This window comes from Rhinolophus sinicus, chromosome 8 (genome assembly GCF_057876585.1).
Source record: "Rhinolophus sinicus isolate RSI-liver-muscle chromosome 8, RSI-T2T, whole genome shotgun sequence".
NCBI lineage: Eukaryota > Metazoa > Chordata > Mammalia > Chiroptera > Rhinolophidae > Rhinolophus > Rhinolophus sinicus.
The window spans coordinates 11078549-11105431 of record NC_142508.1 but is presented as its reverse complement, the minus strand read 5'-3'; the positions used below and the strand labels follow the sequence as shown (position 1 = coordinate 11105431).

General features: G+C 37.6%; 1 protein-coding gene and 1 pseudogene across 14 annotated transcripts in view; one reads left to right on the top strand and one right to left on the bottom strand.

The window, feature by feature from the left end:
- Window positions 1-26883, bottom strand: part of DGKI (diacylglycerol kinase iota) — a 377839-nt gene that overhangs the window by 147829 nt on the left and 203127 nt on the right. For all 14 annotated transcript variants that reach the window (XR_012490351.2, XR_012490352.2, XM_074315319.2 and 11 more), the window contains 7 exons: window positions 22191-22304; window positions 20715-20852; window positions 16999-17077; window positions 8050-8105; window positions 7018-7080; window positions 3248-3321; window positions 678-789 (listed from right to left, as the gene is read on the bottom strand). Coding sequence is in view for 12 of the 14 variants with exons in the window: in XM_074315319.2 (XP_074171420.2) it covers window positions 678-789; window positions 3248-3321; window positions 7018-7080; window positions 8050-8105; window positions 16999-17077; window positions 20715-20852; window positions 22191-22304 (636 nt within the window). In the remaining 2 variants the exon portion in view is untranslated. The remainder of the gene's footprint in view (window positions 1-677; window positions 790-3247; window positions 3322-7017; window positions 7081-8049; window positions 8106-16998; window positions 17078-20714; window positions 20853-22190; window positions 22305-26883) is intronic.
- Window positions 2229-2615, top strand: LOC109457176 (histone H2A.Z pseudogene; annotated as a pseudogene).

Here is a 26883-nt window from a genome sequence, read left to right as displayed (position 1 = left end):
ACTGATAGTGTGGTCTCATTTATACCAGATAAAATGATAATCATAATTGTAACTGGTTTCCTCATTCAATCATAAGTTGAAATACATACCAAAACTTGCTTGGAACTACGCTTACACCATATAAATTAATATTTTTAACACAAGCAAACAAAATTAAAATGCAGGGTGATCTCAGTATTGTGACAAATGAGTATTCATTAATGTCACAATAATGCTGTATTTCTATATATCCAAGAATTTTGTGATAATGAAGATGCCCATCTTATGCTTAAGCAAACAACATAAAGATGAAGGCAAATGACTCCTTTCCTTTTCACCTAAACACTCAAGTCCTCACTGAATCAAAAAAATATCAAACGGCAGGTTCCTGTGGCATGCTGGGATGTGTCCGTGGCATAATGCTTTTCAATTAGCACAAAAAGTATGCATTTCATTCTGTTAGAAAATGAACCTGGAAAACTAACAAATCATATTTAGTTTTGAAGTTCAAACAAGTGTGCATCAATTTTCTTAGTGATATAAAGAATTATTGTTTGTTCGTATTTTCCCCAAGCAACTCTATAATAGAGTTTATACATTGATAAGGCAGAAAGAAAATTGTACCAAAGTCCTGTGAAATTGAAAAAGCTCTGTGACTAAAACATATTGTATTTCCATAAAACAGTTGCCTTGCTCACCAAAGAGGCCATGGTGAATCCAATAACTTCAATATAACCATCGTCATGACGTTGAGGTTCAAAATCATGGTGATCTCCGGGGTTCCCCCAGGGCATTGTGCCTGCACAATATCTGCAAGATAAGATTAAAAACAGATTCCGTGCCATTGCTCTCATGAGTATCCTTAGAGATGAACTTAAACCCAATGTGTATTGCATGTAAGAACAGTTTTCTATTCTTGGTGCGCACCTTCCAGTAGAAAAGGAGACGGACTCATTATCATCTCCAAAATACCAACCTGTGAAAATGAGCCATAATTTTACAACACAAGAATTCCATGGTAACCAAATTTTTACTAACCCATTCTTTATCAACGTGTATCACTCTATGATGCATATATGTCTGCTTTCTATGATACGCCATGAGTGACGAACGGATGGTTCCAGAATTTGGCCTTGGAGAAAGACCAACCAGTAGAAACAGGAAAGGGAACTGAGGTGGGTAAGCATTCAATATCATGTACACATAACTAAGATAACGTTAGGTCGGTGCAAAAGTAGTTGCGATTTTTGGAATTATTTTTAACCTTTTAAACTGCAATTACTTTTGCACCTACCGAAGGGAAAGGAAATTGAAGAATAAAGAGTGAAGAAGGGATGAAACAAAGATACGAAATCAGCAAAGGAAGGAGAAATAAAGGAAAGTGGAAAAGTTGAGGAATAAGAATCCACAGGAGGTAAGGGAGAAAAGCAAGATGAAAAAGAGATGTGTAAAGAAAAGAAGAAGAAAATTAAAGAAAGTTAATACTGTTTCCTGAGAATCTCGGTCTGTCACTTAAACAACTAAGATGAAAATACTCCTGGAATAGGACTCTAGGTAACCCTACTGAGCACTGCCAAAAGTAACCAGGAGACTATAATATGGTTTCCCAGCCACAGAGCTATATTTTAGTTAAATTCAGTCCAAACAGAACTTATTTGCAGATTTTTGTGTCTGAGTTGTCTGGTTGGCAAATAACAAAGGGTCATAGACCCATCCCTTCCAAAATCTTGGCTTGGGAGCCTAGACTCTAATTTTACGCCCCTGAGATAATGTGCTTATTTTGAGACTAGTTAATCTTAAATACTCCTTTCTCCTGAGATATATAATAGCACTAAAGAAGGTTGACATTCTGGTTAGAAAATGCTACTCTAATTGATCCTGTTTTTTCAAAGCAATCATCTGACAATGATTTTGAATGAATTCCACACTAAAATGAGGCTGGATGGCTTCCTCACAGCTTTTTGGGGAACTGAGAACGAAGATTTATTCAAGTGTATCATTCTTGGGGGCTCGGGGGATCAGTAATTTGAGAATTAAATTAAAATGTTCCATTCTAGAAGGATGCCTGGGGTTCTCTCTCTCTCTCTCTTTTTTTTTTTTCTTTTCATGCCCTGGGATTCTGAAGTACTGATAAAAATACACCATGCAGTTTGCATAGTGGTGGACTAAAGAGCAGGTGGTGGAATACGGCTTGGTGTCTGACTAGCCCCTTCTCTGCCTTGCTTGTTTGAGCCTCAGCAGAATTTGAAATGGTTGATGGTAAGGTTGGAAAGGACTCCAGAAAGTCCAAGACAAAGGCGGTTTCCCACTGGCAGAGAGCTGGCTTGCAGTTTCAGGTGGGCTGTATTCATCAACACCGGAAATCGAGGACGACCAGCCATGGCTGTGTGGGCATGACTGCAGCTGTATACAGCGCAGCCATCCTGGAGTACCTCATCACAGAGGTACCTGGATTAGCAGGAAATGCATCAAAAGACTTAAAGGTAAAGCGTATGACCCCTGGTCATTTGCAGCTTGCTATTGGTGGAGATAAAGAATTAGACTCTTTCATCGAGGCTACAATTGCTAGCGGTGGTGTCACTCCACACATGCACAAATCTCTGATTGGGAAGAAAGGACAACAAAAGCGTGTCTAAAGGATGCTGGGATTCCTTATCATCTCAGGACTCTAAATACTCTAACAGCTGTCCAGTGTTGGTGGTTCCAGTGGACTGTATCTCTGTGCAAATCACAATTTTGCCTTTTTGTAATTTGATTTGAGTAAGTTGGAAGTGTAATTAGCTTTCCAACCAACTAAGTTTCTACATTCAAGTCTTAACCATATTTAAGTGTTACTGTGGCTTCAAAGAAGCTATTGATTTTGAAATAGTGGGTTTTGATTGAGTTTACTGCTTTTAGAAAACTGTTTGGATTTTAATTGTGATGCAGAAGTTATAGCAACAAACATTTGGTTTTGTACAGACATAATTCCACTCCAGTGGATAAGTTCAATAAAGGTCATAACCCAAACTAAAAAAAAAAAAAAGAAAAGAAAAAGAATGGACCATGCATGCCATATCATGCAAAACAAACAAAACCCCACCTACCACAGAGACTACTAAACAAACCAAGTAGAGCACAAAATTATCAGACCTGCAAACCCTTAATAAGCCATTAAGATAACCAATTTTCATTGTTTGTACCTGGAAATTTTCTCTAATGAAAACAGATAACCTCAAGTCAGACAGAGTTCACATCAAACCAAGGAACCCATATAATCAGAGCTTACCTGGGTATGTTTAAAAATACTATACACTGGAATTTCAGTTCCTGAATCTTTGGGGTGAGATCTGTTCCATCACACTGAAACAATCAAAGCAGAAAAAGCAAGGATTTTGATGTAGTCATAAGTCTAAAAAAAGTATCAAATATAACTGGGTTGACAAAGCATATATCATGGTCTTCCCCTTGCTCCATCTTTGCTTAAGTGAATCCTGTTACTCTGATTGAAAATTCATTTGGATTATAGCTTTACCAGACCTAGGAACTACCATCATTCTTAACCTTGGTTTATTATTAGATATTCTGGCTTGTAGCATCAACATTAGAAGATTTAGAAATGCTTAAAAGAATAAAAAGAATGAAGCTTCAAGTTGAGGCAGTAGCAATTTCTGTCACAGTCACCTGATGCAAAATAGTCATGGGTATAATGATTTCTTCTATTTGTTTTTTGAAATTAATTTTTATTTTGAAAATGTTAAACATAATATTTCGAAAATTCTTTAAAAGGGATATACACTGAAGCTTTTAAAAATGTATCTATTACAAATTAGGATTACGTCCATTAGTGATTTGTTGCTCTTGTAAGTTCTATCTTATAGACTCTGACTGGTTTCTGAGATCAACTGCTCTCCTGCAGCCTGGACTTGACCTTGGGTCTCAAGGGCTTCAGGTCAATTTATCCTCAAACTTTTGTGTGTGGTTTACCTCATCAGTTAGTGCTTTCCTCAGGATTGTATCCTCTGACTAATCAAAGAAAAGGTTTTCATTTCCCCTTCTCATTTAACCACCAGTGACAAAAGTCAAAAGAGGAAAACTATAGTCACCGACTACGGATTTCTCAATGTCAAAGGCATAAAGCCTGCTTTTCTATTTGCTCTCCTCACACATTCATCACAGAATTTCCCCATTATCTTCTCCTGTGGACAGAGGAGTAAACCGTCCCAAGCTCCCTGTGAATTTTTAAAGATTTCTTTAAGAAGAGTTTCAATCTAAGAACAATGATTCTGCGGGCAATAAATGGTATTCCTTTCTTTTCCCAGCTGATCTTAACACAGCCTAATTTTCATGAGTGTTCTCAAAAATTGTTTCCAGAATAATCTTATAGTCCTAAATAAAATATTTCAAAATGTTAGTTAGATAAGAATCATATTCTAGACATTGATTGAAGGTCTTTCTATAATACTCTTGGATACTAAGCAAACATGAAGTCTCCCAATTTAAGGACTTGAAATAAATTGATAGATTTATTTCATATACCAATTGAAGAAAAAGTGTAGACATCTTAAATTACCAACATTGAGTGCTGTAAGCAGCTAAAACTTTTAAAAACTAGAATGTGGTACATTAATAGCATGCAAAGCAGCAGCATTGCATTACAGAAAGAAAAACAACTCTTCCTTTTTAAAACAACTCTTTCTTTTTAATTTTCAATATTTTCTTCCTGGGAAACATGTCAATGATTCTGGGAACTCCTCAAATTACATAAGGATGGGCGCTTTACAATGTATTGTCCTTTACAAAGTTTTCTTACCTATTATTGAACTTAAACTTTACAACTCTTTAGAACAGCATTTTTCAACTTTTCTCTGCTTCACACACAAAGGAAACTATCTGCATGCAATATATGTCCCTGTGTACTAGCTCACATCCTGCTAAGTCACCATGACAAGAAAACACAGAAGTAGGGAAAATAATGCTGTACGTAGGTTTTTGGTATTGTCCTCTGTTCTTTTGATGTAGTATTGATACACACATTTTACATTTATGTGAGAGCATTAACTATTACCTCAGAAACACTGACTTCACACGGTAGCAATAGATAAGATACTCTGTTGTGATACGTATATCTAACTGTTCTAGCTAACCTTCCATCTTTTCTATCTCACACTCAAGAAAACAGACAGTGATGTCACTGTACAAACATCCTTGCGTCACAGCACAATGGTCAATAATTGTCACTTCAAAGATGTGTCTTGCTATGCTTGTTTTAAACGAAGAAAATAAACTCTTCTGAAAGGTTCAATGATTCCCTGAAAGTCATATACCTCATAAAGGTAGACTTGGAACTGCATTTCAAATGTCTAGACTTAGTTTCTGATGTTTTTTTCTCCTCAGAAGAAAGGATATGATTGCATACGCCAATCCACCTGGAATATTATACATACAGACTGATATTAAAGCTTTCCAAGTTATTTGGCTGCCATCTTGGCCTCTCTGCAAGTTTTTTTGATCCCTGCTATGTAGCTATTCATGTATGAGACATTTATCGTTAAGAAGACTGTCACATGTGAAAGGAAAACTCTCTAGTGGTTAGGAAGTATACAGACTTTAATTTCAGTACAGCTGACTTGAACAGAGGATGTCATTCAATATGGCTACTGCCTACCACTCAGTGGTTGTCTGGGCAGGTGCTACTGATATTCTTCTAAATGTGAGAAATAGTGGAAGGAATAGGGAAGTATTTCTGACTGGGGCGGGGGGCAGCTGAAGAAATGGGAAGTTTGAGGTAATGTTGCTGCTGCTTAAATTTAACAGCCATAATTTTACCAGAATAAAGATCTTCATAGTTCAATGGACTGATCATGTGTCTTTCATGTCTTTAGCTTGAAGAAGGCAGTATTTCAGTTTTCAAGAGTCACGACTAGTAAAAGATCCTTGCTTTTCATTGCCACTCACTGCATGAGAATCTGGCAGTGATGCTGAGGGTTATAGCACCAGGGTAAAAGCCTCTGTCTCCAGTTTTAACTGATTTAGGAGGTTCATGTCTCATATAAGCTTTATTGGTGATCATAAAATTTAGAAATTTGCATCTTTTCATGCTCCTCTGTATTCCTCTGTATATCCGTTAGCTTAAGATTATGTAGGTTTTTTTTTATTCTCATGTATATCTTTTATTCTGTCTCCTCTTGTCACAGATTCTATTCTTTACGCATGCCATGATAAATTCAAGCATTGCTATATTCCCATTCAGTCTTCGCCATCTATATATTTTTTCTCTTTCTGTCTTTCTTTTTTCCTTTACTTATATAAGTATGTGCAACAAAGTCCTGTCCATTCCTTCTTTAACTCGGTCACTGTAAGAAAACATTTTATGTCTTTCTTAATAACCAATTGCATGCTATTTAAAAATATATCTCCTAGAGGAAAGATAACTTCCCCTGTCCCTCGCCTCTAAGCATTGTGTCCCCCAAATCTTGGACAGAGCCCCAAGAAGAAACAGCACACACACAAAAATATCCATTCAGTGATAAAGAACCCTGACCAGGTTAGACAGCGAGTCATCACAAATAATGATATCAAAGCACTTTTCGAAAATGGAGATTCCTCACACAGCCCTGGAATAAAGATATTTGTTTGGTGAGCATCTAACTCTGCCTCAAGACTCATCTCAGCACCATTTCTTTGATGAAGGTGGTCCTGACCCCCACCTTGGTCAGTTTTCATTTCCTCCCTTTGTGTTACCTCCATATTAGACACGTCGCTGAATGACAGCATTTATTAAATTGTCCTGCAATCATTTACTTGTTCTTCTCCATGACCAAACTGTGAGTTTATGCAGGAACGACACTAGTCGTCCTTATTTATCTTCATCACAGCAACCACAAGAGAGCCTGACATACAGTTAAATGCTCATAAATGTCAATGTAATGAATGACACTAAATGATCTCTAAAGTTCATTGATTAATCTCAGTCTATAAACTGGTATTTAGGGTTCATTTTTTGTGACATACATAAGTCATGTTCAAAACAAATGAGTCAACACATTCAATACTTACAACAACTTTAACATGTTTGGATAGATCTCTGGAGCTTCTCTGTAGGAAATCAGAAAAAGCTGCCTATACCACCAGGAAATAAAGAAAAAGTTCTTAATCACATGGTAATGCCAAATCCTTGCTTCTCTATTATAGATAGCTCTTAATGATTTTAAATTATGCAAAAATATAAAATCAAATTCTACTTTTGCTAAATCCAATGTACAGGAGCGCAGTGGCTGTCAAGTTGAAATCTTTTTGGTTTCAAACTATAACCAATAATAACCTTTAAGATCACAGTAGGAGAGTAAAAAAGTACATAAGTGCAATGGTCAATTTGAAGATTTATTCTGACTACCTTTCCTGACCTTCCTACTTCTCCACTAGGTGCTGATATAATCTTTAACTTGCCCCTGAGAATGCCTTGCTTCACTCCTCTGTTGTTTCAACCTCAATCCAGTGGTGTAATTTTTTTCCCAGTGGTATAAATTTAAATGACACTTTAAAAAAATATCAATACTTTGGAGGCCTTTTTTTTTTTCCTTTCTGGCCATTCATCCCCAGGATGTTCTCGAGCAGAAGGAAAAAACAAAGAAGCCACCCCCACCCCACCCCAATCTCATTTTAAAAACTTCCCATCCTCTGCTAATTTCTCATCGAAATAGCAATGCACATGTACTCCTGTGAAAACTACACTCTCACCCAAGATTTTCCATACATTTTTCAATCTACCTATCTTCCCCATTCTCTAGGTTGGCTTCGATGTTTGTTTTTCATATCACTCATTGGATATCATCTCCTCAGTACAACATGAACCTCAGGGCTTTTAAGTTCACAGACGATGGATACCAGCTCTTTTTCTGCCAACTAACTTTTAAGACCTACCTCCTTACCTTTAGTCTTAAACCAAGACATTAAACATTAATCATACATAGACTTGCATGTAAACATCCAAGATTTGTAGGTAATCATTCTTAATACAGTTAGCAACTTTATTACCCATAGTGAATTAGTAGTAATATGTAATAATTATAAAATGAAATATACACTCACCCCTGCATAGAACATCTTATTTCGAAAACGACTGTTGAATTTCTCTGGATTTGCTTCTGTGAAAGGGTAAAGGTAGTTTTGTTATAGAAACCTCATTAAAGGTAGACTTAGAGAAGCACCCCTATTTCCTCCCTTTCCACAGATCCAACAGACCCAACAGTTTCACTATCATCTTTCCCCTAGTTACAGGCAGTTGTCACTGTTGTCCACTGCTACGAAATGTAGCCCCAAACTAGTAGCATCAGCATCAACGGGGAGACTAGTAAGAATGCTCTACCCCAGATCTGCGCAACTGAAATGTCTGGGGTGTGAGGTCTAGGAGTCTGTTTAGCAAGCTCTCCAGGTGAGTCCCATGCACAGTAGAGGGAGAAATACTCTGGACTCTATTTAAAATAGAGGACTGGCAGCGATCCAGCGTAGGGCTGATCGGGAAAGAGGAGGGAGGTGGAAGACTGATGGTTTGCTTTGATTTCCATAGGTCATGGCTTCCATTACTATGTATGCAGCTTCCAAATACAAGTAAATATAGGGAATTTGAATAACAAGTGAATTGAGAATTTTCTTTCAAATTTTGCAAAAACTCCTACCTACCATCTACACTCATTTGCGACAAACCTTGAAGAATCAGTTGATTTAGTGGAGATATATAAATATCTATGCAATCGCCAGCTGTATGGACTCAGGGCAAAGGCTGACAGCAAAGGCTCTGGCTGAAAACAATGGTTTAATTGTGAGTTTGCTCCTACATGTTGTACAGGTTGAGGACCACGAAAAGATTAAATAAGAATCGACATCACAGATTTTTCATATGAATTCAAGGGATTTATAAAATCTCTAAATGAAATATTATTATTTCCTTACATGCTTTCTAATACAATTCCAAGACACTCCAAAGGAACCCACTGACAAGGTTTTTGCCTTCCGCCATTTTATTCAATATGCTCACTAACCCTTTCTTAAGGCTATGTCTTTTTCTAAGTCATTTCTTATTAGACAGCTGGCTGACTAGCTGAAACTCTCTGTAAGTCCTAACTCTATATTTGAATGGCAAATCCCAAACGCTGTTGTCTGGATGTAGAAAAGTAGCAAAGGGTTCCCTCACTAAGACTGGGTAGAATAAAAGCTACAAGATCTCAGGAAATAATTCTGCACAATTACTAATTATTTTCATGATTATCAGAACATAATATTAGCATTAGACACAGAAACTCGCATAAGGTGTGCAAACTTCAAAAAAAGGTACTGTTTTTATAGATTGGTTTTTGACGTTCTCGTCATCTATTTGCAATTCTTATATTTCAAACCTCTCAGTAACCATTTACTCTCTTCTACCAAATTAAGTACTGTCACCCTAGCAACAAAATAAAACATAAAGTAAAACATTAATTTATAGGATATAGTAAACAAAAAGAAGATAAAAGTGGTATTAAGTGTTCTACCTCCTTGATACCCATTCTTGGCTCCAGAGTGGACTATTTTATGGTCTGGGCCTTCTTCAGGATTAATTGGGCTGTTGAATGACATGTTTTTAACCTTTTTTTGTTTTTTTGTGTTGTTTTCTTGACTCAGAGTTGGCTTGGTTCCCTTTTCAATTGTATTAACTCTTTCTTGTTTTATGGAACCAGAGACAAAATGAGAATCTTTGTTGTTATGCAATTTATCATAGATACATAGGCCCTAATTTTTTAAAAAAAAACACAGATCCAGCTATTGAGCAAGTTATAATGAGAAATGGAAAAAGACAGCCATAGTTCTAGCTCAGAACTTCTTCAGGGCACCAATGTTCACAGTTATTAAATGAATCATACACCAACTATCAACCTGTATTTTTTTTTTTTTAACAATGTATGGTTTGGAAAATATCCACATCTTCTTGAGATTTTCCTATGAACCTTGAAGAACTGAAAAGTTTTTTTTTCCCTTTGAAGAAATAGCTTTTTTGATCACATAGAAAATATTCTGTAGGACCCAAAAAGACCAGCATTAAGAAATAAACTGAGCTTTCACTGATGTCAATCTCACAGTTGATGAAAAGTCACCTCAGATGTAATTTAACTGGATAAAAGTCGATTGAGTAAGTAAACCTGAAAAACAGAGATCTATCAAGATGCTAGCATTCAGAGAGGTGTCAGAAAAACATAAAACAAAGAGGTCGGGGAATCCCACATTTCCTTCGGCCTAAAGGGTAGGAAAGGCGTGAGGTAAAGTCTATCATTGTCTCTGCTCCAACGTATACATATATTGACTCCCAGGTTGAGCCTGCCTTGGTGACCGGACTCTTTTGCTGTTTTCACATCTACCCTCTTTGAAGCACAAATCAGACTTCGAAACATGGTTGGCTGCAGCCAAGGGAGATGTCTGCTACTGTAAAGGCTGTGCCACTCCCTGTGGAAGCCAGGCCTCAAGAAAGCAAGCAAGAGCGACAAATAACAGCCTTCAGTCAGTCCTCACTGGCTATTAGAAGGAAGGGGTTGAGTGGCTGAATATGTCTGTGTACGTATAAGAGTTAATATGATTCTAGCGATGTGGATCAAGGGATGTGGACCCCAATTATATCAAGAGAAGGGGACATAACAAATTGGGAAAGGGCCAGTAAGAAAGTTTAAGGGCTCTTGTTCCTTAAAGAAGTTGTGTCCGTTAACTGGTAGGAAGAAAACCTTGAAAGGTCATTCTCAAGAAATGTCAATAATACTCAAAGCATCCTAAGACCCGAAGAGTGGAAATATCTATGGCTTCTTGCTGCAGTTCCTAGGCTCTAGGCTGCCTGTCCATCTTCCTCTTTCACAACAAGAGGGTGTGAGATAGTGAGATCCAAACAGTCAGCATGTGTGTCTGTGCCATGAACCTATTTATAATCAGATTGGACACAAATGTTAATTGTATTAGTTTTCTATTCCTGCAAACTTGGCAGCTTAAAATAGTCACTGATTTTCTTACAGTTCTCGAGGCCAAAAGTCTGGACTGGTTTCTCCTGGGTCCTCTGTTTCAGGTCTTACCAGGACAAAATCAAAGTGTTAGTTTGTGGAGCTCTTACTGAGTGGCTCTGGGAAGAATTCACTTCTAAGCTCATTCAGGTTGTGGACAAAATTTATATCCTTGCAGTTGTAGGAGGAAAGTTCCTTTTCCTTGCTGGCTGTGGGCTTGGCTCCATTCTCAATTTCTAGAAGTCTCCTTGGTCTGTGATCCTCCCTTCATTGGCAAAGCCAGCAATGGCATATCAAGTCCTCCTCACACTTTGAATCTATCTGACTTCCCCTTCGGCAACATCTTTCTGACTTCCTGTTCTACCTTCTACTTCTGCTTTTAAGGGTTCATTGGGTTCATTATTACATTGGGCCCACTTAGATAATTCAGCATTATCGCTCTGTCTTAAGGTCACTCAATTATTAACCTTAATAACACCAACAAAGTCTTTTTACCACATAAAACAATATAACCAACAAGCATGACATAAAAAAAATAACCAACAAGCATGACACCAAACGGCAAAGGTCACAGAGGTCAAAATTCTACCTACCATGGTCTATCCTCTGGCCCCCATAATTCACATCCTTCACATATGAAAAATACATTCACTCCCACTAAGGTCCCTGAAGGTCTCATCCCATTATAGCATCAACTCAAAATCCAAAAATCTCATCTAAATCTCATTAGCTCAGACTTCCCAAATCTCATCATCTAAAGCATCTAAATGATTTGGCTCTGGATGTAATTCATTTATAATGATGATGAGGCTCAGGGTATCATCCATTCCATTGATTTAATATATTATTACCATCTTTAGATACAACACAATAACATATGTGCCATCAGAATGAGATCGTAAATCCTACTTTTGTCTGTAATTAATTAGTTCTGCATATGAGGGAGATATTCAGAAATATAAGTTCAATACTATGTTTATAAAACTCAATAAGCAATTGAACCCTATATAGTTTACATATCTTTCATATTCGCTGCATTGAATACTTACCCAATTTTAAGATTTCACTAATGTATACATACATGACTCCAAAATCAATGCATGCAATAGCATTGCCATCTTCAATTTAAATTGCATATATTCAAAATCTTTTTTCCAACATCATCTCCCATTAAGGTCAAATATTTTCACCAATGTTATCTTCGTTTTTCTCACACCAATGCAAAAATCTTTCATTATGTAACAATTGGTCATCCAACGCATCTTTACCACATGCTCACTGTCCCGCTGTACTTTTCTTTCCTGTCTGAAATATCCTCACCTGCTTTACTTCTTGTCTCAATCACATTCCTCCTTCATCTCCTTTCATCTACCCTTTCTGGAAATTTTCCCCTGACACCTTTCCGCTGCTAACAGTCCTGCCAAACTCCTGTACTATTTACAACTGATACAACTAATCTTGCCCATACTATGTACGCCATTCTGGTGTTATTTATATTTTATTTATGGGGCCTGTCCCTCAAAGAAATATTGCATTACTGTAACAAACACTTATTGAGACAGCCACTGGACTTGGCACAAAGAATATAAAAATAAATAAGACGTGGTCTTTTGCCCTCATGGAATTTAGAGTTGGGGAGAAAGGTCTGAAAACGAAAAGTGAATGTCGTTTTGTGTATGCTATAAAAAGATGTCTGTGTGAGATGAAGTGGAGATCACATAGAAAGGGAAAGTGTTCCAGAAGCAGGTACACTTGAAACTTGAATGATGAGTAGGTTCCACACGGAGGTTCAAGATGGAAAAGAAGGTTAGAGACAGAGTATCTCAGACACTGAGAGTTTTTCAAGGACATACCATACTTGAGCTTTCGTGCCCAGACAAGAGCCCGGTGGCAGTGTGTGCTTTGTAGCGATGGTAACAAGGGAAGTTAGCAAGCCATTGCAAACAACATCTTGTTAAAGTAATCTGTCAGCTCTCTATATGAAGCATGAAACATTCATAATCCTTAGAAATGTACAGATCTGCATGTCTCTGTCTATTTAGTGACAGTAGTAATTCTAAATCAAATTCAAATACTGCCTCCTCTAGAGTCATAATTGTATTTCCTTGACCTTATAGCATAAGTTTCCACTCTTCTGAATAATAATTTCCATGATGCCAAAAAATTTAAGCATCCAATCTCAAATAAAAGTTTGATGTATTTAATATCTTTCATGTCCAAAAAAAATGGCAATCAGATTCATGTCGCCAGCAGAGTGAGACTTTGCCACCTGACAACCATAATCATTGTTAACATTGCTCTAGATTAACAGATTGAAATATTTTCAATGCACGTCTTCCAGCACCACCACAGTGCAATATTAATCAAAGTACTGGGCAATTAAATGACCCGTCCTATTATACCTCCAAATTCTGTTCAAACCATTGTACTTCTGATACAAAAGCAGGAACAGCTCAACAATGCATGGTATAGCCAATTTGAAAAGAATAAGAAAGCACGTCTGTTTGCCAATCAAATGAAGTGTACCTTCTTTCCGATCAAATATAGAAACCCAAATTATTCAGATGTTTGCATTCTTCATAGACAAAGTCAATCAAAATGTTAAGACTATATTTACTCCTTGTTTGATCTTCTACTGGTAATTCTAAAAGTTTACCCAGGAATGCCATCAGTAAACTGCCTCAACATAAAAAATGTCACTTTATTTGTCCCTTCTAAATGAAATATGATATAGGTAGCAATGCTAAAATCTGCATTTGTCCCATGTCAATTTGATGGGCTATTTCACATCTATGCCAAAAAGTATTTCTGCATTGACATTTTTAAAAATTCTGTCTTAGGGAGATTTGTATTTATTTCCCATTTCACATAGACTGGTTGCCATAATTCCTGATGTAAAGTAATATATTTTTTTGACTGATACGTAATAGGTTATTCTATCCAAGTTCATTTTTTTCTTTTTTTTTTACAAATGGCTCTCATGAGGCTTTGAGTCACACTCCAAGTATTTTATACAAACAATACAAGTTTTATCATGAAGTCTCAAACTGTGAGTAGCTGTGTTTGAGAACAGTTTGAAGTCTCAACTATGAATTTTCTTGGCTTGAGAACAGCCACTCACTACCAACAAAAATAAATGTATCGCCCCTATTGAAAATGTGTTCATGCTCGCTTCCTTTCCCTTCTGTAGCTGAGCTTGAGATTTCTTGACGATGGCAAAAAGAGGGGGGAAATCCAAATAAACAGAAAACAGTTTTAAAATATATATATTAGCTTAAGAAATTATATTTTTCAACATAAATAATGATTTTATTTCCTGCCAAAAGAACAGATTAACAGATACTAAGAAGTCTAAACCTTTGGTCTAGGCATAGCAACCAAATCTGGTTCTAATGTTTTGTGGATATGTATTTTGTTCCATCTCTGTATCATCTGCTTGAAAACTGTAGCTATAACTCTGAGGTGGCATTAATTCTCCCTTATCAGCTCTTCAGTGGCTGGTTTTCCTCAAGGGCTCTGGCTTACCTGAAGGGCAAATGCTTGCAATTTCCATTGCATATTGCTTGAAAGCACTTACAAGAAACCGCAGCAATGAGCTGTTCTGAGATTAATGCTTGGTATCTTTTAACCAACTGTTTTATAATCACACATGTAGAACACTATGTATAGATACAAGGACATATCCACCACAATTTGCATATTCCTCTCTAAAATGAAATAGTCCCATAGCATAAAAGAAAAGAAAAAAAAGTCACTTTCCCACAAGAATTCTCTTCTAAGCCTGGTCTTTCCACCTTGATGTCTCTCTGCTCCCCGCTCACTCTGAGGCACAGAAGTGTCACCATAGTACAAGGAAATGTATCACTGAGATAACTTTTGGATTAATTATACAAAATATTAAGTTCCTTTGAAAGAGTTCATCATTGGCCACTTACTCATTTAGGCCTCTTTTCATGCTAGAATGTCTATTTTGGGAGATTCAAGCATTTGTGATAATTGTATTATTTTATAAGTATTGTTAAGAAATTTAAATTTTATTAGGAAGACCAGATCCAGGGTCTCCTGCAAAATATAAGGAAAAAAGTGCAGTATAAGAACTCTCCATTTTAAGGGGGATCAAACATATGGTGATGGAAGGAGAACTGACTCTGGGTAATGAACACACAATGGGATTTACAGATGATGTAATACAGAATTGTATATCTGAAATCTATGTAATTTTACTAACAATTGTCACCCCAATAAATTTAATAAAAAAATAAATTAAAAAAAAAAAAAAAAGAACTCTCCATTTACTTCCCCAAGTTAACTCCTCTTAAATAGAGGAAGGGCTATAGGTTATAAATGTTGGCCCCGCTATAAGACCTTCTGAATAGCTAATATCCAAAAGTCGTCTATCGTAGGCAGAGGGGAGGGTGGTGATGATTCTGATCTGGGTATTTGATATTTGTGGTTCTGTTATCAACCAACCTTTCTATCTGTGATTTTCTGGCTAATCAGAGAGAAAGGCCAAACTATGGCTCTCTCTGCAGTTAGTACTGCTTTTAATTGGCACAGCATTTGACCCTTAAAGCCTCATGAAACCAAGAAAGAAAAGTCTATCCAAATTGTTGAATTCAGTAAGAAAATTACAGGTTTGGACTTCACTTATAGGGTGTATTCTAACAGCTGTAATCCTATAGTCCCTCTCTTGACCTTTAGTGCGTAAGAGTGTTATCAGAATTGTTTCTACATTATTACTGGACTCTGAACATTTCAATTCTAGCTTTTAGTATTTTATTTTTCAAGTTCTGTAAGTTAAAACCACTTATTCTCTTACAGAACCTGGAGGAAAAATAAAATAATCCCTCGTTTATGACTTTTATCTCACATATTACTTACTAATCTACAGCCTAGCATTATTTTGATTATATATTAACATACATTCACAAGGGACTACATACAGATATAGTTACAGATACAGGTATAGACAGAGAAGTGTAGTATAGTTATATTAATAAGAGAGTTTGAGACAGAGAGAGAGGCTTCAAAGCATAAACCAACAGCCTAACTTCTTCGTTTCTGAATGACAAGAAACTTTTGATGAAATATTTAACCATATCATTATTTCATCTTATTTCTCTTCGAAAGTTGGTTTGCTCTCCCAATCCTGACTCCATCCGTGTTAGTACTTAAAATTGCCATTCAGTCCCATTCATCTCTAACTTGTGCAGCAGGGATTTCCAGCACATTCCACACCTAATCCAATCACCATCATACCCTTTTCTTTCCACCAAAACCACCTATCGCCACCCCTGCCCGCACTGTTCTAAGACGCCTATTGTTTCCTTAGGCACACAGGGAGGGTTTTTGTGTTTGGCTACCAGATTTCAATGGCTCTGCTTATGAAGTGCTGGAGTATAATAAATGGTGGCTTGAGAAGCTGTAAGTACCCAGATGACTTTATTACTTCTCTAAGTAATTACTTCTTAACTGCTAAGAAGGAATCTTTATTACTTCTTAGCAGTTCACTAACTTCAAAGTTTTTAGTCAAATTTAAAGATTGTGTTTCCCCAAAAATAAGACCTAGCCAGACAAGCAGCTCTAATGAGTCTTTTGAAGCAAAAATTAATATAAGACCCGGTCTTATTTTACTAGAACATAAGACCGGGTATAATGTAATGTAATGTAATAATATAACATAATACAATATAATATAAAATAATACCAGGTCTCATATTAATTTTTGCTCCAAAAGACACATTAGAGCTGATTGTCCAGCTAGGTCTTATTTTCAGGGAAACACAGGATTAGCAGTCCCGGGTCCTGTCCTTTCCCATCTTCGAGACCCTAAACAACGAGTCTCAGGGTCCCGTTTGTAATAAGTTCCTATCTCGTCTAGCTCCCAGGGCCATCATGGAGGTCACAATGAAACAACACGGAAGCACGCCGTCCACACCTAAGTGATATGTAAACAAAAGGGAACATGCAAAACACCTGATGGAAACTTCCTCCCTGGGAGATGGAAATGGGACGCTGTCCTCACCTCTGGATTCATGGAACTCCAGTGTGACGTGGGCATCAAATCCAAGGCTGAAGTAATTATTGAAAACATTCAGAGGAAGCTGCAACAATGAACAAAGGTAGAGGTAAAGTTGTGTGTAATGAGGCGGAAAGGGAAAAATAAAGCCGAAAGCCAGACACCTGTCTCTGGGGCCATCCTTAGGAGAGAGATCAGTCACAGCTCAAAGCAGAGGGTGTATATGTGGAAGGAACGGGAAGTCTGAATTAATTCATCAGTGAAAGCTCAAATCGAATAATACTCCTAAGAACTGTAAGTAGTATCGAAAGCAAGGGATATAAATACAAATTATTAAATGAGAACCATTCTCCTGGATATTGTAATAGGAGAACCTTATTAGATTGAAGGGTGCATACTTGTAATAGTTACAATGAATAACTCTCTATTCAAACTTAGGAAGCAAATTCAATTGTAAGGATCATGTCTAACCTACTTAATCAGTGGATACACTTTTTTTCAAGGATTTATGTTCAGCATGTTAATATTGGAAATTAGAATGAATAACATTTAATTTGTTTACCCTTCACCTATTTTTTTAAAAAAATATTTTTTGACAAAAGTCATACAATTAATAAGGCAGTGGGGAACATTCAGCTATTCTCAATCTAGAGGAAAAAAGAAATATATAGATATAGATACAGATATATAGATATATAGACATATCCATCTATCCATTGATCGATCGATAGATATCTCAGTGGTGCCAAAAAAACGTATACAAGTGGACACATTGGTCAGCGTTGCTCAAGCAGTAGTTCTCTGTAATCAGAAGTGTCTGGATGCTGATGGTAACCACTTTGAGTACCTCTTGTAATAGCAGAAGTCAAACGTGAGTTGTATTCATGTTTTGTTATTGGTATATATTGAGTATTACAATTTTAATAGTATTTCCTTTCTTAAATGTGTCTGCATTTTTTGGCGCCCTGTGTGTGTGTGTGTGTGTGTGTGTGTGTGTTTGTTTGTGTGTGTGTGTGTGTGTGTGTGTGTGTATTTATCAGTATTATTCAGATTCCTATTTAGTCTATCAAACCTTGTATCTTTTTATATTAAATTTATTGGAATAATGCTGGTTAATAACATTATATGAATTTTGGGCGTACAACTTTAGAATATGACATCTGTATATTGCATTGTGTGCTCACCACCCAAAGTCTAGTCTCCTTCCGTCACCATATATTTGACCCCCCTTATCCTCTTCTAAACTTGTATTTGTAATATGACGCTGCAATATGCAAACACAGACATACAAATGCATACATAGCCTCAGCTTTCCTTCCCAGACTCTTCTGGGGCTCTGGCTATTACTGCTGCAAGCTGAGAAAAAGACTTGATGCAACCTAAAGTCCCACGTTAAAACTGCAAAATTAATGTGATTTTAAGCCTTCAGTTCAATGGTAGAACAATTAGAAAAGTACATGGAAAATGCTAGCAGGGAAATGGTGATTCTTCCACTTTTCCTTTTGCAACTCAGAGTGGAAGATAAACATTAAAGTAAATAGAGAGGTAATTTTATCTTAGCTTGGATAATGTTTCCAGATAATAATCAGCTTTATCCTCCAGATAGAAATGTACTTCTATTAGAAATAAATGTTCAGCTTCTTCCAAAAGGGGTCAAATATATGGTGAAAGAAGGAGAACTGACTCTGGGTGGTTGGACACACAATGCAATATAGAGATGGTGTATTAGGGAATTGTACACTTGCAACCTATATAATTTTATTAACCAATAAATTTAATTAAATTTTAAAAAAATAAATAGTTAACCCTTAAGATTCCAAAAGTAAGTTTATTACAGTGCTTCATATGCCCCTCGATCAGTAAGATCTTCTGTTTGATGAGAGTGAGAACCTTGTCCATTAAGAGAAAAATGAAATGAGAGTGAGAGAAAGAGAGATATTAATACAGAAAGAAAGAAAATGGATTGCCTTGGTTTCTAATGGGAATAAAGAATGAAGCCCCATGGAAGGCTCTGAGTCAGGGCTTCTAATGATTCAGAGGTTAAATCATCCCTCAGAAATGGTTACAAGTAATTGGAGAACAGGGAGAGAAGCTAAATCCATAGACCAATGCCAAAATCATGTCTCGCTTTCCTGGCTTCATATCTGAGAATGTCCAGTTCCTGCACTTAAACAAAATACCAGTCCTTAGTCATGGCAGCAAAGCTTGGTAATCCTGCCAAGAGCACAGATATGCTCATCTCTACCATTTATGCTATAGTGGCTACAACTTTAACCCATGTCTTAGCATCCACTGATAACTGAGGAGGACATCTGGCCACCATCCCATAAATAATATCCCAATTTAGTCCGCTATTAACTTCTTATTCACATTTTCCAGGAAAAATACCCCCAATTTCCTACACATCTCTTCAAAAATCCATTTTCAAAGCACTTTAACTGTGTGGATTAATTTCCCCTGGCTGCACCAACAAGTCTTTCCATTTCTTAAGTTGTTGGGAAGTAATTTAAATATAGATTTCTATTGCGGGCCTAACCATTCTAAGTTTAGTGGGGAAAGGACCTTAAGATTTCCAGATAGTACATTTCTATTTACTTTGGCTGTTTTCTATCCAATTTCTGTTAAGTCCAATACATTAGAAAGACGTCTCATATCCCAAGATGATATGTACTGTTTAAACAGCATTGTGACATTATGAACTCAAAATCAACTGAGCAATCATGGTATCTACTAGAAAACTTATAATTTCCAAATCATGGTTTAAGTGGGGGAAAAAAAAGAAACTGTGAAGACAAAACATGCTTTAATGAATAAATGGGTGTTGGTTTGGTCTAAAATGATAGTTGGTTCAACCTATTTTAAGGTTAAAACACCCATGGAATCTTGGCTTCAATCAATAGCGTAATCTAATATAGCAGGAATGCTGTTTAAAGTGCAGATGCCTGGACTTTAACCCTGCATTTTTAATCAAAATCTCTTGGGACTGGGTCTCATAATCTATATTTTCCACAAGCACACCTGGAGATTCTTATGCCTACAAGCTTGAAAACACGATCATGGAAGAAAAGTGGAAAGTGATATAAGAGGAAGTGACTAATTGGCAACCTATCAAATCCATCGGAAATTGAGGCCAGAACGTAGAACCAAATGTTCTACTGAAGCTCTATACTAGCATATTTACAACTGCGTCCCTTGGTTTGTCTTGGGTTGAAAGGAAAAAGCTCAATCACTGAAGGAAAAACACTAAGCCAAAACAGTTGTTTAGGTATCTTTAAGTCCCAAACAAGTGATGAAACTAGCTTACTTAATGCTTCCTAAACATAAGGGACATTTGATATCAGACTAGAAATCTCAGGAGGTTATCTTTCTATGGAAAGACCACGTGCCTAATGATTCAGGACATACATATTTTTCATCTTCTCATAGGTTAAGAGTTTGCAATGAACATGAAAGGTTAGAAAATGGATACATGTCTTCCTAGTGTGGAACCTGAAGGCAGGAAATACCTGCCTGAGTTCTGGAAGTAAGTAGGTCTTTAGACAACTATGGTACAGCATCGTTGGGGAGTGTTACACTCGTAGCCCTCATAGCCATAAACTCAAACACTATCCTGTTAACTCATAGGAAGGCATCAGCACTTGACTTTCCAGCCAGGAATGTAGTTCCTGTGGCCCAGGCAGATACCCCAGGGTTCCTTTCTGCTGAAGAAAGAACTCTCTAACCTTACATACACCATCTTCAAGCTCTTCTGGAGGCAAGTCTGGGTTTCTTTCCACGTGGAGGTTCCAGCGATCTAACTGCACAATTGTCCCATCTTCTACTTGGCAAAGGATCTTAGAAACAGGTTCATCGGTGTATCCCTAAGGAATCAAAGAACAAACCCATTACCGTCTGGAGTCATGACCAGTACAGCCAAAGGTATTTCATGCAAGGAAGAACTCTCCATAGCACTCTATTTATTTTGCAATTAGCAAGGCTGGGAGAGTAAGCTGTTTCCCTCAAGGCACGTAGATTTTAAGACAACAGTCACAGGTGATGTGCACAGAAATACTAACTTTAGCTGGTTTGAGCTAAGGAATAATTTTTTTTCTGGCACCGAGAACCACTAGTTGCTAGGTATTGGCGGCCATGCTGGATGACTGCTGTTATCAGAGCGAAAACAGGACCCCCCAGGAGGAATTTGGGAGATCCACAGAACAGATGTGTGTAGGAAAGGGGGAACAGAATCAGGGTGGCATCTGATAGACAATTTCTTCTATTAACACTCCGTTTCACTCACCTCTCCCTAACCTTGTGGTAGGACGCCATTCCTTCTATAACCTAAGGCAAGTCTGACTGAAGAACAGCCCTGTGAGGGAGCTACTTACTCCTTGAACATACATCACTGATGGTGTGATTATTAAGGGTAGTCAAGTCATTGATTTGGATGAGAGGACTTAACATTGATAATATATTAGCTGCTTCATGTAAATGTATTTATTATTTATGCTATGTTTACTTAACAAAAAAAGAGCCATGGGAGGTTAATTCATCCACCCAAGGCCAAACTAATATCTGCTAATATGTGAAGATAATTTTCTTGGAGCCCAGCCCAGACAATGGTCTCATATGATAAAAAGCTGGTGGAGCTATAAGTTAGCGTATTCTTACGATCTTAGTACTGTAAAAAGAATAATAATGAAATGGCTGGTTGGTGACAGATAAACTGTGTCTACTAAGCTTGCCTGAAATTGGCTCCACAGTAGAAAGGACAGTCAGTTACCTGTACAGCCAAAGTCCTTATGACACTGACCAGAAAGACCAACTGCTCAAATAAAGCCACAACTTTCCCAAAGTAAAGATTGTAAATATGAACCAGATTTGCTATTCTGGCCAGGGCTGAGGGTTGGGATCAATTCAAGTCTCTGTGATTGTTTTACATGAAGACTCGAAGACACCCATTGTCTTTTAGTGGATATCTCAAAAAGCTCTAGGCCTGTGTACTAACCGCCATTTTGTTTTTATTCCAAACGTTCCCTTCTTCTCTAGCGGAATATAAGTTTAAACAAAAGAAGTTACTGAATAAAGTCATGGTTCATGGGGACCTTGATTCTCAACTCTAACTTCTTCTTTGGACAACGGTAGCAATTCCCTTCCATTAGAACATCCGTAGAGCCTGTCGCTGGAGGGCATGGGCAGTCCCTGAGAGAACTTCTTACCCCTCCCCAGTTGAGAGTTCGAGCCAAGTCGTTCCCAGTCCCCAAAGGAAGGACTCCAACAGGAGGCTGAGGGCTCAGCTGCAGCTCATCCAGAATAGAAAGGATCCAGCCCACCTACAGACGTATTGGGGGCCAGAAGAGAGATAAGAAAGATAGGTAAGTGACAAAGAAGACAGCCTGCGAGGAGGAGGCTTTCAAGAGCAAAACAGAACAGTTTTATCTTTCTTTAAAACACATATGCTTTTAGTCCAGTAGCCAGGGAGCAGAAAGGCTACTTATCTTAGTTTCAAATGGCAAGTCTCTTATTGGGAAAAGGACCATTGTGCACTATCATGTAAGCAAAACTAGACCCGTGCATCTATATGTTTAATTAGAGATCTACTTTAAAATCTAGGAAAGTTTAAAATATAGGGAGGTGCATAACATAGGGCCCTGGAGGGAATATAGGACTCAGCATCAGAATGAACTTGAATTCTGGCTGCTGTTGGCTCTGTAATCTTGATGAAATGATTTAACTTGAGACTCATTTACCTGATTTTCAAAATAGAGATAATAATACCTACCACACAAGCCTGTTTATAGAGTAAGCTAAAAAATATAAAAGGTCCTTAATATGGTTTGTGCATGGCCCATGTAAGCACCAGTTAAATGGTTACCCTCCACAGTATCATCTTAGAAATGAGTAGTGTTTTCCTAAATCTCCCTATAACCCCCTTCATGAAACATTATGAAAACATAATTAGGGATGGACGTAGTATTTATCATAAGTTTAGGCAGAAAATAAATATTTATGTACTAAAATCATATTCCTGTTTAATCTTTTTTCTAAGGTAAATAATACTTTGGGTTTAGTCTTATTATAACTATTTAGAAAAATTACCCAAAACTTAAAAAGAGCAAAAACAAACTTGCATAGCCTCACAATTTCACAGGCCTATGTAAGAACTGTGTAACTATAGGTTAACTATACAGATACAAATGTCGAGAAAAAAAGATTGCTTTAAGAATTATATTTTTATTTCCCCTGAGGAAATATGCCAATTTTTATCCCAAATTAAAAAAAAATTAGTTTGGTATGAGCTACAGAACCCTTTTCCACTACATCTCCACTAAACCAGCTTTGTCGTGCTGCTGGTTCCTTCATTGAAGAGCTAAATACATGATTGTCATGTATTCATTCAAACATAGAATAAGAGTCATGTTTTCTAAACTTTTTTTTGAAAATTCTACTTTCAAAGTACATTTACTGAACACAACTACATATACAACACAAAATTAAGCGATTGAAATAAAAAATAAATGAGCTAGGCTAAGATAGATAAGGTGGGGGCCAGCTCTCAAGTTTACGATTAACAAAAAGAGTGACATACTGATTTGCTTTCTATGCGCTAGCCCCTGAGCAAAGTTCGCTAATGAATTATCTTATTAAATTTCAAAACAACTCTAACTGATACACACAATTTTCACCTCCATTTTGTAGGTAAGGAAACGGAGACTTAGAAGGTTCAGTGATCTTCTTAATATCACCTCCTTTATGTGGCAGAGCTGGCATTCAAAAATCGGTCTGCCAAACACCAAAGGCCGACCCCTTAGGCCAGTGGTGTCCAAACTTTTTTCAATGTTTTTCACCAAGGGCCATATGCAGTACTCACTTGAGGTGAAGTACGTATTGCCTCACTTGGTTTATTTAAGTAAACTACATATATTTTTGGAATTTGCTGCAGGCCAATTAACAATGGATCATGGGCCGCAGTTGGCCCGCAGGCTGCAGTTTGGACATCCCTACCTTAGGCCCACTGGTGCAGGGAGCCTTTGAATAAAGAACTACACCCAGTTCTGGATGTGGCCTGACCATCCTGGAGACAGTAGCATGTACTTTTGGAACCTTTGAAGCACTGGAGAAACTTGAGAAATTGCTTATGCAAAGTCAGTGAATTTGCAGATTTAGTAGCTGAGGTGCAGAGAGGTCATGCAATTGGCTCAAGACTAAATAACTAGAAGTGGCAGAGTCAGAGTCATGTCAGGTCTCTTGACTCTCTTTAAAATCCCTTGTCCTCCACAACGATTATTTCCCAGGATGAAAAACTTGTCTGTCCATCAAGAAGTCTAAAATTCTGTTAACCTTCTAGAAAGTCATAGCGCAATGTTTACCCAATGTGGTAAATAAAAATCCAGATCGATGCAAGTGTCAAAAAGTCCCTGATTACCCCCAAACTGGGCAATTTACCCCTAGACAACTCTTTAGACTCCCACCAGTGCTTCCTTAGCTCTTTATAAGCAGTGCTAACAAAGCCTGCTATTAAAATAAAAGGGGGAAAAATGTCAGATGCTAAAATAGTTCTGATGACTGTGCTAGATATTGTTCCTGTGCTGCTAAAAGCACAAACTAAATACAGTAAAAGTAGACACCTCTAACACACTACAAGAAAGGGGTTCAAACGTCATTAAAAAGGAAGTAAGAACTCAGAAATCCCAGTGATCAGGGATCGCTGACTATAGATGCAAAGAGCCCTGAATAGAACCAGAAATGTCACGGAAATTAGTGGGATCTAATTCAACACCCCATTCAGAGAAGGGAAAGGAAGGAAGGCTCTTTAAAACTTCTCTGAGAAATGATCATTCAGCCTCCCCTTTATGGTTTGTACTTATAAGTCAGTCCATTTTCTTTTCGGTAGATTTAAATTAGAAACCTTTTTTCTTATGTTTAGTTGAAATATGTCTCTCTTTTCTTGGTAAAGATTATACTATGACCTCAAACTTTCAATATCCCATTTCATTCTAAACACAAAAATGGAAAACAAAAAAATTTTTTTTTTCTGTTTTTCTTCATGGGCCAGAAACAAAACACAAAGCTGCAAGCAGAAGCCAGGAGTTTGGCTTCTGTCCGTTTATGGGGATTAAGAGTTCCCCCCTGCTGGAACCAGGCTCCCTCTTGACCTGGAGATAAGAGGCCAGGGAGAGTGTGAAGAACCACGGCCTGAGGCCCAAGAAGCTGAGATGTGTTAGGGCTGGAAGGAGAAAGAAGCTTCTCTCTAACAGTGGGCCCAACTTCCTACTAGCTCACCGACAGACCTGAAACGCCTCTGATATCTCCTCTGGATGGGAGCCTGTGCCACCTACAGAAAACTAATCTCAGAGTCCTGGAAACTGTTCGAACTACTAGAAAGGGATAATGAAGTGATGGAGAGAAAGGGAAAAATCAAACACAACAAAACGACTTCTTCTGGAAATGAGCCTGCAAAGAAAAATTCTAAATCACAGGAGGAATGCTAATACTAAGATAGATGGGAAGGTTAGGGGATTAATTCACAATCCATTAAATGCAAATAATTTTCAAATGACTTTGAAATAAGTGTCTTGTAACTTCCATGAATTGTTGGAGTGCTTTCCAAAGTCTTTTGATCGATCTAATTGGCCTCATTCAAACCCTCTTAAGCTCTGTTCCTATTTGTTTTCAGAGAAAAGGTTGCCAAGAATCTGTGTGATACGGTCCTATGGTTCCACAAGTGGCATGAGTCCTCACGACCCTTTAATTTCTCACCATCTCCTGTCCTCTTATACTTGGCCTGTGCAGAAAAGGAAAACATGTAGTTGATTTGAATGACATGATCTTCCCCTTTCTTATCAACTGATTTACTTTGAAAACCACAAATGCATATTCTGTCTCCTTTTTCCAACAGCCAATTAATCAAATATTTAATTTCCCTCTGAATGCAAGTAAATAACCTTAGTATTTCATCACTACATCACCCCGGAGTTGTCAAATGCCTCCTGCCTTTCATAGCACAGATCTTCTGTCATGTACAATCAACGTTAGGCTAATAGTTTGGCTGAGGTGGATTTGTGTCTTTCCTTAGCACAGCTCCTGAATAGTTTTTCTCGTCCAAGAGCTCTATTATAACTGCCCAACAACCAGCTTCCTTTAAAGGCAACATAAATAATGTAGGGGTGTAGGGAGGGCAGAGAACTGGAGTGAGCCCAGCTGGATGAAGTCTTGCTCCATCACATACTGGCCGGATGAGTTTAGGCAAGTCACTTAAATCTACGTTCCCTCATTTATTTATTTTTTAAGGTTAATAACAGTGGCTGCCTCTTAGGGTTATTTTATTCATTAAATACCATGCAGACATTGTGTAGCATGTGCCAGACAAATGGAAAATGCTAAATTAACATTAGCTGCTATGATGAAGCTGTATTTTTCTTCTTCTTTCTTTGCTTCATCTATAAAAGTCCAGTGTCCTGGAAGCAAAATGCCCTCTTCCTGTCTCTTCATTTAAAGAGAAGTTGAACCGCAAGTTCACAAGTCAATCCCACCTTTGATTGCCATCAAATCACAAAGTTTTTCTTTCACAGACTATCAAAAACAGTAAAAAGCCAAGCTGCACTACAGCAGAGAGGTACTATAAAAATGAGAATAGAAACAAAGACACCTACGATGGCAAGAGACATAAAAGACCTCGCATACTAAACCGTATCTCTGTCCTTATCAGACCAACACTGTACAAAAGATTGGAAGGCCCGAAGCAGTTAACTGGCCGCTGTCCCTGCCCAGGAAGCAGGACCTTTTCCTGTCGGAGGCCCAGGCAGCAGGTTCAAGAACAAGGCCGTCCCCTTTCCCCAAAACATCTCCACCAGCGTATCCAGCACCCCTCCGAATAAATAATTCAATTAACTGCAATACCTAGCACTTGGC